The 19,990-nt window shown below is 39.0% G+C and overlaps 5 protein-coding genes across 6 annotated transcripts in view; 2 read left to right on the forward strand and 3 right to left on the reverse strand.

The window, feature by feature from the left end:
* LOC126563006 (protein DPCD) overlaps nucleotides 1-19,990 on the reverse strand; it is a 194,031-nt gene that overhangs the window by 173,502 nt on the left and 539 nt on the right. The window contains exon 2 of the mRNA XM_050219613.1: nucleotides 19,789-19,916. Coding sequence (XP_050075570.1) covers nucleotides 19,791-19,916 — 126 coding nt within the window. The 3' untranslated portion in view covers nucleotides 19,789-19,790. The remainder of the gene's footprint in view (nucleotides 1-19,788; nucleotides 19,917-19,990) is intronic.
* On the reverse strand, nucleotides 516-1,314 carry LOC126560701 (uncharacterized). The gene is made up of 3 exons (XM_050216658.1): nucleotides 1,029-1,314; nucleotides 800-960; nucleotides 516-722 (listed from the first exon to the last, which is right to left on the reverse strand). The coding sequence occupies exons 1-3, from the start codon at nucleotides 1,312-1,314 to the stop codon at nucleotides 516-518; spliced, it is 654 nt and encodes a 217-aa protein (XP_050072615.1).
* Nucleotides 4,291-12,401, forward strand: LOC126561563 (WW domain-containing adapter protein with coiled-coil homolog). 2 transcript variants are annotated; one of them, XM_050217785.1, is made up of 11 exons: nucleotides 4,291-4,907; nucleotides 5,273-5,297; nucleotides 6,524-6,632; nucleotides 6,714-6,863; nucleotides 6,938-7,508; nucleotides 7,579-8,383; nucleotides 8,467-8,822; nucleotides 10,560-10,828; nucleotides 10,948-11,138; nucleotides 11,202-11,329; nucleotides 12,144-12,401. In XM_050217785.1, the coding sequence occupies exons 1-11, from the start codon at nucleotides 4,864-4,866 to the stop codon at nucleotides 12,223-12,225; spliced, it is 2,730 nt and encodes a 909-aa protein (XP_050073742.1). In that variant the 5' UTR covers nucleotides 4,291-4,863; the 3' UTR covers nucleotides 12,226-12,401. The 2 variants fall into 2 exon arrangements, with proteins under 2 accessions (XP_050073742.1, XP_050073741.1); XM_050217784.1 differs by having other exon boundaries at nucleotides 6,524-6,863.
* On the reverse strand, nucleotides 13,326-13,975 carry LOC126563369 (putative ATP synthase subunit f, mitochondrial). The gene is made up of 2 exons (XM_050220004.1): nucleotides 13,549-13,975; nucleotides 13,326-13,474 (listed from the first exon to the last, which is right to left on the reverse strand). The coding sequence occupies exon 1, from the start codon at nucleotides 13,923-13,925 to the stop codon at nucleotides 13,602-13,604; it is 324 nt and encodes a 107-aa protein (XP_050075961.1). The 5' UTR covers nucleotides 13,926-13,975; the 3' UTR covers nucleotides 13,326-13,474; nucleotides 13,549-13,601.
* LOC126561709 (histone-lysine N-methyltransferase E(z)) lies at nucleotides 14,983-18,471 on the forward strand. The gene is made up of 6 exons (XM_050218015.1): nucleotides 14,983-15,133; nucleotides 15,204-16,081; nucleotides 16,999-17,099; nucleotides 17,182-17,899; nucleotides 17,976-18,158; nucleotides 18,233-18,471. The coding sequence occupies exons 1-6, from the start codon at nucleotides 15,012-15,014 to the stop codon at nucleotides 18,457-18,459; spliced, it is 2,229 nt and encodes a 742-aa protein (XP_050073972.1). The 5' UTR covers nucleotides 14,983-15,011; the 3' UTR covers nucleotides 18,460-18,471.

The raw sequence follows: 19,990 nt of genomic DNA on the forward strand, positions 1-19,990 counted from the left end.
CTTTCCACATACCCAGTACTTACTTTCCAACTACATGTAAACTATGTGAAGAATGTCAGTAATGGTAGTCTAAAACCACTTCAAGTTACGTGTATGTAGAAAGAAGACTTCTAAATTCCAAAACAAAGATTTTTTTTCGGACGTAGAGCGCGTATGGCCAGCCTGATCTTATATCTTCATTTTGGCTTCGAATGACTTACTAGACTTGCTGATACATAGTAGTTGAATAGGCAGTCTTCACTACGGGGGATCGGTCCGAATGGGATTTCACATGACAGGCCCAGATATCGATTCCCGTCCGGACCGTCTCCACGTACGCAAGACTGACTTCTACCAACGAAGGGTAAAAACGGAAAATGATCTCTCGAGGTGGCAGAGGCAAAACAAAAATTTAATGATAATCGTTCTCTATAGCAAATAAGCAAAGTGTTGGCATTCTGTACTCCTTTACTAAACCATAATTCCACGTTACATACGTTACTTGACACTACAAGGGGATCTACATGCGAAAAATATTAATTATTCAGTTGTTTTCCTTTATTGCTACCCTTCCAGGATTGAGCACGATATGCTAAGCGATGTGCATTCATTGTAGCTTCTCTGCGTTTTCGCTTCCCCGCACTAACTCCAAGATGCAGTAATACTGGATTAGCAACCAGCGCAGCTGCAATCCCTAACAGAGCCGCACCAGCCAAAGGAATCCATACTGTTTTTGTAAGATCCTTTATACCAAGAGAATTCGGACAATAATCAAATTGTATTGGAAAGCAATCAAAACCATGTAATGAAATACTCTTACCTTAGATCCATATGGATGGTTCAAACCATATCCGCCGTGCCCATAATCATACGAACTTTCGTAGTCATGTACTCCGTAATCGATTGGACGTGCAAGACCATAGACAGGCTTCCGATCATGGTATCCACCCGATGTGTAGATGCTCCCGCTGCTAAATGGTGCTGTAAGTTTAAAAAGAAACAGATAATAATTTTAAAACCTTTGTTTGCAATATCTGGCAGTAACGTACAAAAGCCAGGCCGCGTTTTGCTGGGGTAAAATGGACTATTGTTCGAGTATTTGTCATCGTAGTTCGATGTAATGAAATCTTTTTTGTATGTATCCGGCCCATCATAGTATTCAGGTGTCCACAAGCTAGATCCAGAAGTCGGAACCTCATTTGTCTTCCAGCGGTCGCCATTGTCGTGAACAGAGGACCTAGTTTTAAAATTATCGATACATTTTACAGACACAATACAAAGATATAGTATTGCCAAGTTCAGTATTGTAAGCCTCCTAATGCTTGGGATTGCCATTTGGTTCTGTTTGCCTCCTAAACGGCTAGGATTAGTTGAAATTCACTTTTGTTTCACATGCAGACAAAATATTGCTTTCCTACGTTTCCACGTCCGATCCGTTGACTGTTCCAACACTGTACTGGATACTACAGTACTGTCACGTCCTTTATATCCAAACAACTAGCAAACCTCACATAAAAGAGCATCTTGCTAAAGGCGAGAAAAACAATAGGTTTCGTCTTGATTCTCAATCGATTCGACCCTGAAAGAACAGAATAAATGAATAAACCTTGCATAGGTTTATAACGAGAAAAACGAACTTACCTTACAGGTGACGGAAGTATAATTTGACTACAGCGATAATGAGAACCGATTAGATATATTTATAATCGCACTATGAAGGCATGCGACATTCAACTTACAAGCTTACACCAATTCAAGTCAAGGATCGCTGCCTGCAAAGAATAGACCGTTTTGTTACGCTTAGCCTCGTATGGCAAAATGTTGGGCTTATTCATTTCAATTGCTAATGTTTCTCAAACCAACTTACCATATGTACAGTGTAATACCGTCTTTCGGCGATTTCGGTAACATTTCCCATGAGCATGTAAATATATATCTACCTTTAAACCCAACTAGACTCGCTTAAGAGACGCACACAGAGACGCACTGTTCACACTACAAACGTTTTACTTTGAATGCTTTTTTTTTACTTTTTATATTCCATGCAATAATTGAACTGCGAGGTAAAGTTATTCAGGGTCAATAAAATTATACATTATGAAAGCAAAATGTGCAACAGTCAGAAATTGATACCAATCGACCACAAGCTAATCGATTTTCATTTGGAATTGTGATGATTTATTTACGACTATAACGCATTTCAAATGCTTTTATGGTATCCGAGATATGGAAAATTAGTTATAGCTATAATTTGCTATAAAGCGTTCGATGGTTGCGCTCTCTAGGGTGTAACTTTTTGTGTTTCCTACCATCTGAAATATCATGAAATATTTCCGATTGTCAGCCACAGTTGATACAGATATTGGCGGTATGCGAAAACTACCTTTTCATATTTTCGCCACTATATGCGAAAAATAGGAGCAAACATTTTCCGACAACACGACATGTTTCGTGAATTAAATTGCAGTATAAAAAATGCTCAATCGTAAATATTTCAATCATTTACTTGTAATATTTCGAAATACAATCCTGCAAGCCAACTTTTATTGCGAATATTTCGAAAAAAATTTGAATCCATTTTATAAGATTTAAAAAAAATCCGTTGCAAAAAAATCTTACCTAGTTTGGAGAAACCGCATTGAACCTCAAAAGTTTAATAATGCAATTTTAGCATTCAGCTGGAAGCTATAAAAACAACATTACGGATGAACAATCAATTTAAAAAGAGTGAGAAAATGTGTTTCACTTACATTAAAACTATCATTCTACACGAATTGAACACCAGATATAATGCTCCTTGCTCCAGTGAAAGCAAGCATTGGAAGGAGTTTTAAAATTAAAAAAAATCACCATTTATAGTGTTTCGAAACATGTAATAGCAATACCAAGAGTATGAAAACACTCAGTCGAAATTATTAGTATTCTGCCGAAACAAGGACAAAAATGCTTCCATTTTTACAAATGTTACTCAAAACTTAATTTGAAAATCTAAACCATGCATAAAGAAACATTTGTCGATAGTTTAACAACAGCATTACATAATTTAAACTAATAAGAGTTTTTGAAGTTTTTGCCAAACTGCTGCATAAGCCTCCCGAAAACTGTTACAGTAACCTTCCTGAGGCCAAGGGCCACAAGAGATTTCAAAACCAAAATTTCAGTTTCTCATGAATGATTGTAAAATTTCCACGCTTTGAAATAGCTTTTTGAGAACCTGATGACCAAGCTACTTACATGGGACAATGTAAAAAAGCTGAAATCGCCATTTTGAGATTTTTTTTACAGTCTCTCATTGATTTCAACAGAAATTTTTCGTGGGCCGGAGTCTTGAAATGTTTTTTTTTATTTGGTGTGATTTAAAAATATTTTTTGTACATCAATTTGTTTTTCAATTGTTTTTTTACACTAGTTTTATTTTTTCTTGTAAGCAGTAAATTTTATCAGCAAAATAGATTTCAATAGTAAATAAATTCTGCTTCCCCTATTTACAAAACTGCCTTAATAACCAATACTAAGGATGTTACGAATAAAAATTTGCCTTAGGCTGATTTCATTGCTGGGTGCCATACGATTTTATCTTACGACCAAATTGGTAGGGGTGTCATTGCTTGGCAGATTAGTCGCACGACCATTTTCGGTTTGACGTTTGAATGTAGACAAACGAAGAAAGAAGGATCTCTTTATACAAGTATTCTGCTACCAGAACAGTTCCAAGTTTTTGGTTGTAGCACTGATAATTAGCCAGTTGTACCTTTGTTGCTGCAGCTGATTTTTATGAAAAAATATCATTGTTTACAAATAATCTGTTGCAATTTGAATTTATCACATTCGGAAAAACGCGTTTATAAAAGCGAGTTCAATTTATTGCTAGCCATCGCGCAACCAAATAATTTTTTTTTTATTTGGTGGCACGATCTAAATTGACGTTCAACCTCATCTGTCAAATCCCATACCTTTCTCTTGCAACTAGTGGCATGCCACCGAGCAATGACACCAGCCTCGAATCCGCCGACGATTTACAAAGATTTTGGCAATAAGGGTCAATATTAACCACTAATAAGGCTCTTCTCTATTGACAAAATCGATGTATATCCACCAACTAAGGCACATCTAAGACAAATTTGTATGGAAAAGAACCTTAGAAGAGGTTATAAAGGCAATTTTGTCAATAGGGATCTGTAATATTTATTTACCTTGGCTTACTTCGAAACAGACTGATTCCGATCCATCCCGTTGGTTCGAAATCAGAGCGGATGGTGCATTCTTCTTCGAAACAGTACATCTCTACAGTATAGTTTTCTTCCTTCACCTTTTATTGTTCGCTGTGTTATTTTCAGTGATGGCGGCGTAGAGTGAAAACTTGTAAATTCTATCGTCCTTGTAAACTGGTCGCTGGATCGCTGAAAACGAAGCAATTGTCGAATCATTTTCTGTTTTTTATTTGTTTGCCTTTTATTTGCCTTTTTGTAAGGTGCTTTCATGGTTTCCTAGCCACCCGTGAATGCGCCATTCATCAGAACGGCAGCGATTGAGGCGAGGCATACAAGCAATATCGTATTAACCTGTTGGGAGATTGAATATTCAGGTTAAATAGATTTTGCCAACAGATTCATTGTATTGACTGTTGTAAACGCTAAATCACGCTATACATAACCGCGAGCTACTTTGTTGGTTATGATTTTTCCAAAGCCGTTCTCTAGAGACGTTCTGCATACATCATAGTCGCTTTCTATATGAGTGTATGGCAATTGTGCTGTACTGCATATTAGGTAGCGCTTCGTTGATCCTACAAAGTTCCAGTGGATCAGACACAAATTCTTTGCGAGCTAAAGTGCAAACAGAAGTGAAAAGAACGAGGCTGACAACATTCTACCACGGTGTTAAATGGTAATGCATGCCAGAAAACCGCAACGTTTGCTAAGTGATGGGTAAATTTCAATTTTCTTTACTTCCTCTAAATTACAAATATTCCTCTCCTTTTTTCCCCTTTTTCAGTTGTCAAAAAATAAGAAAACATTTTGTTCCTTCTGCTTTAGGTATCAAGAAATAACAATCTTTTTCTGTTTTTCCATCCATTGGCTCATTTCCTTGGTGTCATAGTACTGCAAACCCTCTCTGTGCACAATCATACCGAAGACAAATGCATACGAACTGGTTCATAAAATGCTTTGCTCATTTAGTTTGTTGTCCTTAATCACGATCATATGTTCCATCTGTCCATTGAAAGAAGTAGAATAGGAACTGATGCACGATAAATAAAATAGATTTCCTTTTTATTTTTCTTCAATTTCAGGTATCACCAGTCTCATCAGTATCAGGTATTATGGTTGCGTTTATATACATATACACATATATAACTAGTCAATAGCCATTGCTTTATAAACAATGCTAGAATAAATGTAAATGCAGCGAAATAAACGCTCTTACATGTTGCACTTATTAGCTGCAAAGAAGGTAGAAAATTGTATGGCCGTAAAAACATCCAAAGCATCTTTTTGTGATGATAGTGCAATTTTAGATTCGAATGTTTGTGATGCATCAATTATCCTTTGATTCAGTTTTTATTTCTTAGTTTTGAAAAGATTTTTTTACATAGGGTAAAAAGGGAATATTGCAGCTGGATGCAGAGTAAAATTTCCCATAACATCAATTTTTTGATAGTGTTTTTTCATGTTTATCCTTTTCTTATTTGGGATTAGCTCAGGAAAAATGATTGTCATCAAGGATCGAGTGTAAACGATTCTTCAGATAGGTACAGTCTCATGTAGTTCGCACATTCTATAAGGTAGAAATGAACACAAAAATTGCATCTATTCAATACGTACTTATAATTTGAATTCTTTTGATTCGAATTCGGCTTGATCCTCCACAATTGAAAACTGGCATGTCCAGTGTGCATTAACTTGATGCCTTATGATGGACACATTTTGCTGTATACTTAATTTTATGTCGTTTGCAGTTAGATTTGGTGCTTAAGGCTGCTAAATATCATTGATTGATTGTTTTGATATGAGTTCGCTAGATGCAAAATTAGAGAATATAAAATGGGGAAATCAGTGTTGCTCAAACTTGTACTGAGCTAGCGAAAGATTTGTTTGGTTTGTATATTTCATCGACGAAGCTAGAAGTAACAACTCATGTTTATAACATTATAAATAATACGTGGCAAATTTTACATAGAGTGTTTCACTCGATACGAAAATAGAATTCATAATTTTGCAAAAATAAATCAGACAAAATAGAGTATTTTTTCCTCCTTCATTGACGCCTCTATTTACTACAGAATTTATTCATAATCTTATAAGAAGCTAAATGGAGCAAGGGGAATTTTAAAGGATAATATAAAATGTATATGAACTCTAATAATGGTCTAACAGCAAAATGTATCTACTTGTTTCGTTGTAAATTGTTTTGGTTTTTAAATTCTCACTTTTTGTTTGACTTCAACAGTTTACGGTCGTATAATTTATAAAATTAATTACCCTTAATTAATTCAATAACTTTTTTGTGGAAAATATCAACTAATTGGTGTTATTCTTTCCAGAATTCTAAATATGGTTCCTCTAAGCGGGACTACGAACGTGAGACTACTTCTCGTTCCACAAGCTATGCACGGGACCGAGACAATTCGCCTACCGGAGGATCGTTAAATGGTATTGTTCAATACATGTTTATATTAAGAACAGTTCGGCTTATCTCTAAACTCATCTTATGTTATCTCCTTTATTTCGAAGATTCGCCTAGAGATCGCGAAAGAGAACGTGATCGTGACCGTGAAAGAGAGCGAGAACGGGATCGCGATCGATATCAATCTTCAGGATACACAATGAGTAAGCTACGCGAAAAGGAACGCGATCGAGAATACAAAAAAGATAAATATGCAGGTAGATACCAGGCGTTATGGTATTTGAGCAGTAGTTCCAGTTTGATAAGGTTTCCGTGTTACACCTGATTTCAGATTGTTCCCGATCACCCAAAAGAGGTCGCAGTGAACGAGATGTTGATCATCGCACGATACACGATAGAAGATTTAAAATAACGTCTTCGATTTTGGATAAACGTGGAACATCCAGTGATGACCGTGAACGTGAAAGGGAACGTGAACGAATTGAAAGAGATAGAGAACGGGAACGCGATCGGGATCGTTTACGTGATCGTGAACGTGACAGAGGTAGCGGCAATATCACTAGCAGCAATGCTGCTGGCGGTAACAGTATTGGAGTGCTGGGCAGCATTTCTGCGACCATAATTGCGGGAGCGCTGAACAGTGGAAATGTTGGTGGCAGCAGTAGCAGCAGCAGTAGCATGCTCAATGCTTGTGCAAGTATTAGTGCAGGAAATGCAAGCAGCAGCGTAGGCGGCAATAACATTTCCGGAAATATTGTTAATCAAAGTAATGATCGAGACCGTGTAAGTCGTGTTGGAGATTGGAGCGAACATGTAAGCTCGTCTGGCAAGAAGTACTATTATAACTGCAAAACAGAAGTGTCACAATGGGAGAAGCCACGTGAATGGATTGAGAAAGAGAGGTAATGTAATAGGACAGTCTGTAAACAAGTTGTGACATCGGGATTAAAATTTGATTTATGTTTTTAGCAGCCGTGTTTTAGGTAAAGATCAACAGCGGGACTATCGCGAAAAAGAACGAGAGCGTGAGAAGGAACGGGGATGCGAACGAGAGCGAGATGATCGCTATTCATCAACCACTGTTAATCGTTCATCCGCTTCAGCATATGGAAAGCATTCCGGTAGCAGTAGTAGCAGTAGTAGTAAAAATAATTCTCGAGGACGATGGCAGCATCACGAATCTTCATTATCCTCTCATAGACGTCGAACTTTCGAAGACGAAAATCAGGACATGGACATCAGTCCCGGCGATTCTACGCCTACGTCCGAAGCAAGCTACTCTCATTCGAGTACACCGAATGCTGGTCTTACACAGATAGGATCCCAGCATTCACAGACAAACCATGGCATTGGGGGAGGTAATAACAGCACTCATACAACAACGATTGCAGTATCCAGTAGTGGCACGCCGTTATCATCATCCGTAGTTGCACTGAACAACAATATAAGTAACAATAGCGGCGTCCTGACGGAGGGAGCAAACCACAATCTGACGGTCCATTTGCCAAGAATGCTAACAAACTCTGGAGTAAACCAAATTGGTTTATCAAACAACACTCACGCAGCGTTAAATCAGCAATCACAGCACAATTCTACCCCCTCATCGAATTCTTCGTCATCCTCATCATCTGGCACCAGTATATCGTCCCCATCTTTGCATCATACCGTACACAGTGCCGGCGGTACTGCTGCTTCGGTATTAGCGTGTGCCCAGGCAAGTCCAGCCGATGGTGGGATGTTAAGTTCTAATGCTCCAGGACCTCCATCATCGATAACGGTAAGTGTGTCAGCACTTTAGAGTGAATTGTGCCACTCTGGCTACAGATTAACATATCTCATTTTTCGGTACGCCCTTTGCAGACCTCACAACCACACAACGTTTCTCTTTCGCTGGCGCAGCAGCAGGGTGCTACAATTGTTCAGCAGCTGTCTCAAGTGCAACAACAACAATCGATACATTCTCAACAGTTAGTTCAATCCTCTATCCAGGTGTCGTCTGCTGGCAGTGGGACATCGATCAGTGTAACAACGTCGTTAGCAGGGCTGCCTAAAATACTTTCTCAAATTACGGGAAACAAATCTATTGAACACAACGACCTCAATCCACAGAAAGCTTTACAAACGATTAATAATGCGTTAATGATGCAGTCTCGGCAACATAATCACGGCACTTTGCATGACATCAGCGGGAACAGCTCAACATTGATTAATATAAGGTAAGCTTTACACTAAGCATCGAACAGAGGAGATTTAAGCAATTGATGAAGTATCAATTGCGTTCTACGCGAACGTGAGCATTAGAGCGTTTGCCTAGGCGATATCGTTCTCAGATTGTCGCGTCAGCTGTTGTATCTGTTATTAGTTCGGACAGTTTGATGTTCGTAACTCCGTTTTTGTTATATTAGAAATGTAAGATACAATTTCCAGGTAATTCTATCATTTACTTTGTCTGTGACACCCACCATTGCAAGTTCAACAACGCTTATTTGCTATTAAGTTTAACCCATAAAATTTACAGTTGCCGGCCATACTATTAGAGCAGCCGAAAAAACGACTCATTTATGCATTGGTCACATTCGTTATTGGACTACAGCTGCGGATAAACTTCTTTCTAATTTTTCTAATTTGGCTCTGAATCCTCCAAAAACTGGTGGCTTGCCATATCTGGCATCCTTGACTTGATTTTACCCGTAGTAGGATAGTCTGAATGTTACCGAACCGCTTTTTCGAAAGACTATGGGATGTTATTGTTATTTATTAACGTAACTTTCAATTGCTCCCTACTAGGAGGGAGGTACTACAAAAATAGCCTCGAGTTTAGCGTCGAAAAGTTTGTCTTCATAACATTCGCGAGAAAGCGCTGTCCCTTAGCATACAATTGTTCCATAAACGGTGCTATTCTGGAGCGCTAAAGCTGCGTCAGAGACCTAGGAGTGCTCCTTGATTCGAAATTAGGTTTCCATGACCAGCTGGAGCATATCGTTACTAAGGCTTCATTGGTCAGCTGGCTTCAAGGCCAGTATGCGCGAACAGAATGACCATATCTTAGTCAAGATGCTGTACTGTTCGCTTGTGTGTTCCGTAGTGGAGAACGCATCCGTAATATGGTGGCCATCGGCTATTCGCTCCATAGCGCGTTTGGAGTTGCGTTGCTGATTTGGAGTGCTTCGATTAATTACGCCGGACGGTTTGCGCCAATCGGCGTTGAGTCGCTGGATTAGCGTACATGTAGTCTGTAATTATGTTGAACCTGACCTGTCGCGGACCGCCTTTTTTAATTGTATACATTCTGTTTGTTCTGTTGGTTATCAAGGGCGGCCCGGTGGTGTATGCGACAGCGGCGCCCTTCTTCAAACGGCATGACCGGGGTTCAAATCCCATCCGGAACGTCCCCCCGTAATAAGGACTGACTATCCACGTGGATATACATACGTGGATATCGGCAGCCTAGTAAGCCATTAATTTAGATGGCCGGCGTGACCTTAGAGGTCGTTAAACCAAGAAGAAGAAGATTATGTTGGTCCTATTTCCCCCTCAGTTCCTCGTTAATACAAAACGACTGTTTGAAGAGCATCACTCACGGTCCGTTGAATTTAAAATAAATTATGAAATCATTAAACCGTGTGAAGCCGTGGTCATTAAACAATGTCCAACGGCGGCAACTACTTGAACCGTTTCATAACGCCAATACTACGAATTGTCCCCATATTGTTGAACTGTTGGGTATTGTTGAAGAATCGATGGAAATAATGTTTTCCAGAAGAACCCTTTGAAAAGGTTCAGTCAGTGTATATAATACATTCAAATAATAACTAAGTTTGGTAAATATGAAAGCAATTATGAATGACGCATGATGAGCCCGCTTGTGTAATTGATGTATTGCTACACGAAACTATAATTGACCTGATCTAAAAAACTCAAATGGCATTCGTTTCAAATTTATCTACTTTCAGAGACCACGCATTACAATCACCACTCTACAATGTATCTAATTTATCACACCCGGTCCATTCGACGTCGCTTTCCGTTGGAACTGGAACAAGTTTGAATCATAGTACACACCACAATCACTCAGCTAATAGTCATTGTAGTAGTCAATCGAATATGATGCACAACATTGGTTTAGTAGGCTGCAGCAGCGGCGTTAACACAATTCTTACAGGCGATGGACCGCCAACACCTACGCAGGAATTAGAATTGCCGTTAGTAGATCATAGAAAATGTAAGTAAACTTTATCTCTTCCTTTTTTAAACACATTTACTATCTCATCCCCAAAATGTGTGTGCATTTGGCCACCTGAACCTAATCGAAAATAATGTATATTTGTGTTCACATTTTAGTAGACGGATTGGGCAGTACAGTAGTAACGACTACTACGACGAGTTCCGTAAGCAGTTTGCAAAGTGTCATGGCGTCGTCTCAATGTGGTCGATCCCAGGGCCCTAATCTAACGCCTAGTCTAGCAAAATATTTCCGAGCCGATCTTATATCTCATGTTACTGGATGGCCGTCAGAAATATTAGAAAAAACGGTATTTATGAACATTTGAAAAAGGAACGTCTCGAATGGATTATAATTTTTTTATATTTTACAGATTCAAAAACTTTCCGAAGAGGCACATATTTTAGGGGATTTACAGTGCAGCAAAGTATCCGCAGAATTGAAATGTGCCAGAAGTTTAGTTAGGATAACCGAAATAACTGCAACACTGCAGGAACAAAAGTATGTATTTCTTACTCATACCTACTGTACACATGCACGTAGAAATGTAGTTACCATTCTAGAGTTTTCAACACGATGTTCGAAATATTTAGTATCCACTCTAAAAAAATACTGTGTGTGTAGTTCAATCCCTTTTTTCAATGCTTATATCTAACATTCATATATACTTATTTCTTATTCGTTTTATCACAAAGCAATACAATCATACTTTTCCTAACGATTATCGTTTTGAAAAATCATTTAAAAATACCACTTTCAAAACTCAAAATCTTCAAAATGTGCATTTTGTTTTCTGAAGTCAAAACAATCGTCTTACAAGGAAATGCAAATGATAAGGTGTGGTGAGCCAACTATAGAGAATTGCGCAAGCGATTATAACCTCGGCCATTGATATAGAGGCACGCAACATATTAGAGAATCAGCCAAAATAGATACAAAATCACCAAAAATAGTTACCGAAGCGCGTGTAATTGATATGGAAAAGATTAAACCACCTGTCAAATTTAATCCTCCATAACAATTGCAGGCTATATGCTATATGGCTATATGCTATTGCAGGCTATTTAGATCTATATATGGAAGATGTATGCGTTTCAATTATATCAATGTGCCACTACGTACATATATTCTTCATACTGTTTTCTTTGCGAACATCGCCATGTTTTAACCCCTTTTTTCACACATCACAAACAATAATTAAGACCGAGTTCATAATTAAAACTGTTTATGGTATACAAAATACAGTTACATTTCGATGATTTAGTGAAACATTTTCCTCGGGACGTATTTTAATTGACTCCTTTTCCTCTTTCAGAATAATGTATCTACGCCAGCAAATCCGTAGACTAGAAGAATCCAAATCGGAAAACTCATTCATGTCATCAGATGATCTATAGCATAGAGGTAAAAGCATTGAACGTATGTTCAGCCGGATATAGGAGTGCAAAGAGCATGAGAAGCCGAATATGCGGTTAAAAAATTGTAATTCAATTAAGAAAGATTTTAATGTAAGAAATAATAAGCAGTCAGAAACCATAACGATGAAAACATTCAACTGATGTGCTTATAAATATACATGCTATTCTAGACGCAGGTTGTTTCCTATACAATAATTTTACTGATGCGTGAAAATTTTATCAAGTAAATTGTCCCATGACATATATCACTTTTTAGTTTTTTTCTCCTTTCGGTACGGCCTACGGTATTGTTCACATTTTAGTTTTATTTTGTGCCTTTTCTTGACCTCGTAATGTTCGGTTTTTAAGATGAAAAAAGTTAGTCAAAAAAAAACCCTTCAAGTTTTTTTTTTGATACACTCCACTCTAGCCGTTTGCAGCTATGCTTTGTGTAAAAAATATTACTCATTGTAGAAACTGAAAACATTTCGTTACTATGTTGATAAGCATTAAGCAATAACATTAAGTTCTTTTCACTTGGATTCTCGAATAATGTATCCCTTCCGGACTGTTGTTTCGTACACAATCTGGCTAATTTTCCTGAGATGGAAAAATACCAAAAAGACAGAAACTTGTTCCACAAAACATCGGAAACAGTAGGTAGTAGCAGGTAGATGCAACCAATCCTCCCGAAACCGTCTTTCGACCGCAATCAGTTAGGCTCTTTTTTATGTGATGATTTTTATTTTTGTTTTGCCCGCGTGCACCTTTGATGTTCGATAAAAGTCTGTTAAAGCATTTCGGATGACAATGGTTATATGAACGCAATTTGTTTAATAAAAATAAACCCAACAATTTCGAGTGTTATTTGTAAAAATCGACCCATCGATATTAAATTATCGTTCCGGATATCAAAGTTTCACGCAGAGAAAACGAAGACAAGAATCACCACGATGGAACCTTCGATTCCATTTCCTTGGAATCGGAACTGGAATCACACATGCCGGAACCGGATCGGAAACGTGGGTGCGATCCAGAAACCCCATTGCTAGCACCCCAACGTTACTGCTGTGGATAGTAATACTTAACTATCATACGTGTTGTTCCGATCTGTCGAACAGGCGTTTATTCTTTTTAACACATTACATAATTTGCATTCTATTAATGTATCTTCATTTAATCTCCGCTACCATTTTCCATACTGCATTCGGAACGGGATGCGTAGCCACCGCAATCAATGATGTTTTACCTACGAAACATGAACAGACATAGGTTATATAATACCACTCTTTTGCATGACATTTCTCCGTCGTAGCCACCTACCAATTGCGTCAAAATGATGTAACGAAGATCGTACGGCACCCATTTTCAATCATTTAGTGGTATTTGTAGTTTCGATGATGCTTCAGTTTTCCGTAGTTAATAGTGTAGAAAAACACCATACCACCGACGATAACTTGGAAAAACGGAGCAATGCCAGTTCGCTTCGGCTGCATGTACTTGTGCTGCCATCTCCAAAAAGCACGGCTAAAAACTCCAGCCACGGCACGCGGATTTTTATCGCGCCGTCCAAACCATGAACCGAGCTCGCTCAGCTTTACCTGGCCGAACGGGGTATCGGGCTTTCCATAAAAGCGCGCCGGGTCGTACGGTCCATGGACCTTCGGATTATATTCCGCAGGATAATCGCCGATAGCCATGTTGTTTCTTCTTTCCACAACTCCTCTGCTGAAGCTAGCTTTTCAAGATAGCAAGATAGTTTTGCAAAAGAGAATAGTTGTTGATCAATTAAAAGATTTGTAATCCATTCGCATGCAAACAATGTCTTCACAAAACTCCATTTCTGGTAAATATTTCACTCACTTGTTCACGGCCTGAAGACTTATCGTGGCGCAAGGGTAGAAGAATTCACAAGACCAACTAAAGCTGTCAAAGCGAAGGTATCGGAGAGGTTGACAAATTGACGTTTCATGCACGGAGTAAATAGAGATAAGGTGTTTCAGACGGCCATTTTGGTTGATTTGATTAGACGTAGAGTACCAAGGTGGAAATAATGTACAGGTGAGCCAATAGCTCTTTACTGCAGGCCATGTTTAAATACCCATTCGACGTTTCGAGGCACGGTTTCCATGCATAGCTTTATACCAATACCAAAGTGGATATTGTACCCTTTGCGAAGACACACATACACAAAACCATTAAGTGACCGTACCTCGAACCGTCAAATGTTTAATCGTTAGGAGGTTAGCAGAACAAGCATAATTATTAAAAAAAAAACTCGTAACATAAATATTTACCGCTTAACGAAACATCAAACAAAACTTCGGATTTAAAATTCAGAAGAGAAATGACCAGATCGAGAAATGACCAGAATGATACAAGAGAAATACGACATCAAGCAAGATTCTTTGATTTTGTTTATTTATTTATTTATTTTTGGCTTTTTAGGTTATGGGCTCTGTGAAGCATCGAACGCGAACAAACCCACAGACTAATATTGAGGTGCTCGGCAAAACAATACATCGAACAAATCAATTCGTTTGTCAATAGGGATGTCATTTCAATCCACACCACGATTCACATCTTGCTTCAATATATCTTGTTCTCTCATGACATACTTTGTCAATTTGTTTGTGATGGGACGCCCAAGCTTTCACTATTTCGTGTGCGCGCTTTTGAATGAAAGTATCTACATATGTGAAAATTTTTGCTTCCTTTTGCCGACCACATTCTCGTCCATTTAGAATCATTCTGAACGGGACAAGTGAGTTTTAGCCTTTGCCATTATGTCGAAGCATAAAGTATCACCCGAATGGAAGAAACGTGTGAAAACGGAGTACATGAGAATCAGGCAGAGCAAGCGTCATAAAAAGGTGGACGATGTACGTTCCGCTTGGAATCGGAACAGGTAACGTCGACCGACTGATATACCACACGAGAACTCAAAAGTCTAATGGAACGGAATATCTGATTTACAGGCAAGCATTGCTAAACATGCTAGTTGCGGAAAACGACACTTGGCTGTCAACGAATGCTACCTGGGTTCAATGCGAAGTAGAGCAGCTGCCCCACGTCCATTGCATGAAGAAAGCGGAGGTGATTGACCAAGAAGGCAATCATCAGAATGTACCAATTCGCATAGTTAATGCCGTAACAACGATTCCAACCATGTACACGTGGGCTCCGACACAACAGAATTTTATGGTAGAAGACGAGACAGTGCTGCACAACATACCGTACATGGGTGACGAAGTTCTTGATAAAGATGGATCGTTCATTGAAGAGTTGATTAAAAACTACGATGGGAAGGTGCATTGCGATAAAGAGGACAGCATTGACGACGCTATGTTTGTTGAGTTAGTACATACGCTAATGCAGTACACAAATAAGGCAATCAATGCAGATGAGCAACCCACGCATTCTAAAGCCACCACGGGTGAAAAATCGCCAATTGGTATCGTTGAGCAAGCTGCCGGAAGAGTCCAAGCTACTAGAAAAGGGGGAAAAGAGAAAGAGTACGAGGAAAAGTTGGACGATGCGGATGTGAAATCAAGCGAGGAAACGTTGTCGTCGGATCTGATCGAAACGCGAAAGCAGGGTGCAGCATGCCTGAAAGCTTTTCCGCCGGCAATAATCTTTCAGGCTATAAGTTCTCAATTCCCAGAAAACGGCACAGGGGAAGAGCTGAGAGAAAAGTACATCGAATTAACCGAACGCGTTGATCCGGAACGACCGCCCGAATGCACCCCGAACATCGATGGACCAAGGGCAGAATCGGTATCGCGAGAGCAAACACTCCATTCTTACCACACACTTTTCTGTAGACGATGCTTTAAGTACGACTGTTTCTTACACCGTGAGTATATTTACCTATTCTTTCGAAATATTGCTTCCGTACACAACCAATAACATTCAAACATTTGAGAATCACATAACGCTTTCTTAAACTCATCGCGGCTAGCCATTTACTGCTATTGCAAAATGACTTTAAGTAGTTTCAATGAAGGTATGCCGAATATTCAACTAAGTTTAGCGATACATAAATCCGATTTCGATGTCGGAAGTGTGTTTTAGAAGAGTGGAGAAGAGAGCAATTCTAAAGACGGGTGTAACTGTTGAGAACTGTGCCAAGCATCCTTTAAACCTAACTTATGTATTGATCTTTTACTGTAAAACTAACTCAGTAATACAAATAATGTACAAACCAATGCTGGCCTAACTTGAAAATTGACTATAGCTAACCGTCCATCGTCCAGGAAGGATCTTGAAAAAAAATTTTTTGTTCTAGATCTTCTTCACGTTTTGTATGGATAAACTGATGAAATGATTAAATCACGAGACCATCGGTTTTCTACAACAGCTTACAACAGTCATTTATTAGAATCATAACATCCACAAACCCGAACGGCCCTGTAGTGTAGGTGTAGGTTCAAATCTCATTCGGAACGTCTCCCCATAGTGGGGACTACTAGCCTAGCCATTCGATGACCGGCGTGACCTATAAAAGGTCGTTAAGTCAAGAAGAAGAAAACTAAAAAAACTCGGCAGTAGTATTTCACAGCATGAAGTAATCTTTGAAAGCAGCTGTTGTTCAAATTTCAGACACAACTGTATTAAATGTACAACATTTTTTAATACAAAAGACGATGGATAGTTAGAAGGATTGCTGAATGATCAAGGCCACTGCTGTTCTCTTATTAGAATTACCCATTTTCACAGCTCTGTTACTTGTGTTTTTTTTTTTTCTTTACAATCAACATACCAAATCTAAAGGTCTGCAAGCTTGTCATCCTGGCCCAAATCTTCAGCGACGTAGATGGCCAGAATTGAAACCCCCGGGAAAAGCATGCAGTGATACGTGCTATTTGCTGTTGGTAAGATGATCATTAAAACAAGTAGAAACCAGCGTTTAAAAAAAAATCTCACATCTTACATACTTTTTTTTTTGCAATACAGGATGGCATTAAGGAGGAGATATGTTTAGTTAACACAAGCAAATCTCCTGTAATAGTAGACTCTGATAATGAGGCGTGTTCGGAAGATAGCTACGATAGCAGCCAATACAGCAAGGATGCAACGTTTGCAAAATCTGCTAAAAATGGAAGCAATTTGTTCGAAATTTTCGACGCTAAAGACACCGAATGGAATGGTTCGGATAAATCATTCTTCCGAACGCTGCAAAAAACCTATCTCAATAACTACTGTGCTATTGCCGAGGCAATGCTGGTGAAAACTTGTCAACAGGTGTATCAATTCGCGCAGCAAGAAGCTGCCGCCTTTCCACCTATCGAGCTTAACAAGGATAGTACGCCACCGCGAAAGAAGAAGAAGAAGCATCGCCTTTGGTCGGTACACTGTCGTAAGATTCAGTTGCGAAAAGAATCCAGCTCAAATCATGTATACAACTATTCGCCTTGTGATCATCCGGGGCAATGTGATGCAAACTGTCCGTGCTACAGTGCGCAGAACTTTTGTGAAAAGTTCTGCAACTGCAGCAGTGACTGCCAAAACCGGTTTCCCGGATGCCGCTGCAAGGCGCAGTGTAATACGAAGCAATGTCCATGCTACTTGGCCGTGCGTGAATGCGACCCTGACCTGTGCCAGACGTGTGGGGCCGAACACTACGAAATTGGCAAAATTACTTGCAAAAACGTCAGCGTTCAGAGAGCTTTACGTAATTATACAGCATCGGCCGTACACGGCCACGGAGCCAATCAATGTGATACTAATAATCGGTATAAAATTTGCAGATAAGCACCTGCTAATGGCACCATCCGATGTGGCTGGATGGGGAATATTCCTCAAAGAAAGCGCTCAGAAAAATGAATTTATTTCGGAATACTGTGGAGAAATAATATCGCAAGATGAAGCCGATCGCCGTGGCAAAGTGTACGATAAGTATATGTGCAGCTTTCTTTTCAATCTTAACAACGGTAAGTAATGGACGATGGTAGTAGTAAGGGAATTTGGAAGTAACAGTTACTAAAGCTTGTCAATACATTTGCAGATTTCGTTGTAGACGCCACTAGAAAGGGAAACAAGATACGATTTGCCAACCATTCAATCAATCCGAACTGCTACGCTAAGGTAATGATGGTAAATGGTGACCACCGTATCGGCATCTTTGCAAAACGTGCGATACAACCGGGAGAGGAATTATTCTTCGATTACCGTTACGGGCCAACGGAACAGCTAAAGTTTGTTGGGATCGAGCGAGAAATGGAATTTCTTTAGATGTTGAGTACATAACTTACTATACTGTCTTTGTCAGATGGAATGGATTGATTTTACATGCGATTACAATTTCTACCCAAAAAAGGAAATTGTTAGCTATAATGAGTTTAGCTTTCCGATGCAGCTTTATGAAAGACAACCCGCGGTATGCCAAACCTGTTCACGATTATAAATGATAAATTTTCAGTCGCAGTTTTTTGTTTTGGAAATTGTTCTTCTGTTACTCAATATGTAAAGGCCTTGGCCTGTTATTTCTGACTTTCCTTGACTTGACCGGGGTCATTACTGCATCGGCCACCTGGCCGCTCTTACTTTGGAGTGAACAATATATTTTTTTGTTTATTATAATTAGTAGTAGAAGTATTGGATCGGATGGCTACAGAATGGCTACTAGTAGTAGGATACACTGGTTCCAATTTCGCTCTATTTAAAATGGTGTTCTTGCATACGCACTATTGTTTATGTGTGCTGCGTGTGTACTGCAAGCTTATTGTATGTTATACCAAGTACACATGGTTTAAGTATCAAATCATGGTATCACGGCGGCTTTTAAAAATATGTACGGGTTTACTGCTAGCACTAGCTGTGCAAAATCAATTGAAGAACAAATTGTGGTCTTTTTTATGTTGTTTCCTTGGTACAAAAATAAATTTTTAAAGGCATATTTTGCATTTAGGGGGCGGCCCAGTGGTCTAGGCGACAGAAGCGCCGGTCTTCAAACGGCCGGACCGGGGTTCAATCCCGGACTGTCCCCCCGTAGTGAGGACTGATTAACCAACTACGTGGTATCGGCAGTCTAGTAAGCCATTTCGATGGCCGACATGACCTTAGACCTTAGACGTTAAGTCAAGAAGAAGAAAAATATTTTGTATGTACATCTTTTCAATATAACGTTTAAAAACCTAGTGCACGTCCGAGTTACAGTTCGCATCTTATTTTTATTTTTTGTTATGAAAATGTGTAGCATCCAATGGCCTAGTAGTTCACCACTGCCAGGTATTGAAGTTTGGGTTACCTGTGTAACTGTTATTCCTCTGCATAACTGAGCATCACCCCGTATTAATTTGCTGATTGGTGTACTCTATAAACTGTTCAAGATGGTCCTTATCCGAACCAAAGGACATTTTCATGTGTGACAAAACTACTCTCCGTTTTCAAACTTGGACGGCTCTGTTAAAAACAAACACAAAAAATATAAATAAATAGCACAAAACAAGAATTTGCGAATGATTTGTTTGTTAATGGTGTTAAATGGTTTCCAAATATTTTACTTATTGATAATATGGTAGATTGTTCATCGGAGGGAGCGTAATAATTCTAACGTTAAACTTTTATTGTATCATAAGATGACTTAGCATATCTTCACCCTGGTAACTATTGTACTCAATAGTCTCCACGTCCTGTAGTGTTGTTAATACGGCTCGTTCCATTTCCAACAAGATTGGTGGTTTTTTGTACTGGAAACAAAGTAAAATACATATTAATAATCGCATGCATCAAATAAAGATATATTAGTAACTGCACTTAGGCA

Source organism: Anopheles maculipalpis, chromosome 3RL, assembly GCF_943734695.1.
Source record: "Anopheles maculipalpis chromosome 3RL, idAnoMacuDA_375_x, whole genome shotgun sequence".
Classification (NCBI taxonomy): domain Eukaryota; kingdom Metazoa; phylum Arthropoda; class Insecta; order Diptera; family Culicidae; genus Anopheles; species Anopheles maculipalpis.

Excerpts from the sequence above, each read along its gene's own strand:
- LOC126560701 (XM_050216658.1), bottom strand. The coding sequence starts at position 1,314 with ATGGCAATCCCAAGCATTAGGAGGCTTACAATACTGAACTTGGCAATA. Across the intron at positions 961-1,028 it reads CAAAACGCGGCCTGGCTTTT|CACCATTTAGCAGCGGGAGC; the intron begins GTACGTTACTGC and ends TTAAACTTACAG. Across the intron at positions 723-799 it reads ACCATCCATATGGATCTAAG|GATCTTACAAAAACAGTATG; the intron begins GTAAGAGTATTT and ends CTTGGTATAAAG.
- LOC126561563 (XM_050217784.1), top strand. The coding sequence starts at position 4,864 with ATGGTAATGCATGCCAGAAAACCGCAACGTTTGCTAAGTGATGG. Across the intron at positions 5,298-6,523 it reads ACCAGTCTCATCAGTATCAG|AATTCTAAATATGGTTCCTC; the intron begins GTATTATGGTTG and ends TATTCTTTCCAG. Across the intron at positions 6,864-6,937 it reads CAAAAAAGATAAATATGCAG|ATTGTTCCCGATCACCCAAA; the intron begins GTAGATACCAGG and ends ACCTGATTTCAG.
- LOC126563369 (XM_050220004.1), bottom strand. The coding sequence starts at position 13,925 with ATGGCTATCGGCGATTATCCTGCGGAATATAATCCGAAGGTCCATGGA.
- LOC126561709 (XM_050218015.1), top strand. The coding sequence starts at position 15,012 with ATGTCGAAGCATAAAGTATCACCCGAATGGAAGAAACGTGTGAAAACG. Across the intron at positions 17,900-17,975 it reads CAGCGTTCAGAGAGCTTTAC|ATAAGCACCTGCTAATGGCA; the intron begins GTAATTATACAG and ends TAAAATTTGCAG. Across the intron at positions 18,159-18,232 it reads TCTTTTCAATCTTAACAACG|ATTTCGTTGTAGACGCCACT; the intron begins GTAAGTAATGGA and ends ATACATTTGCAG.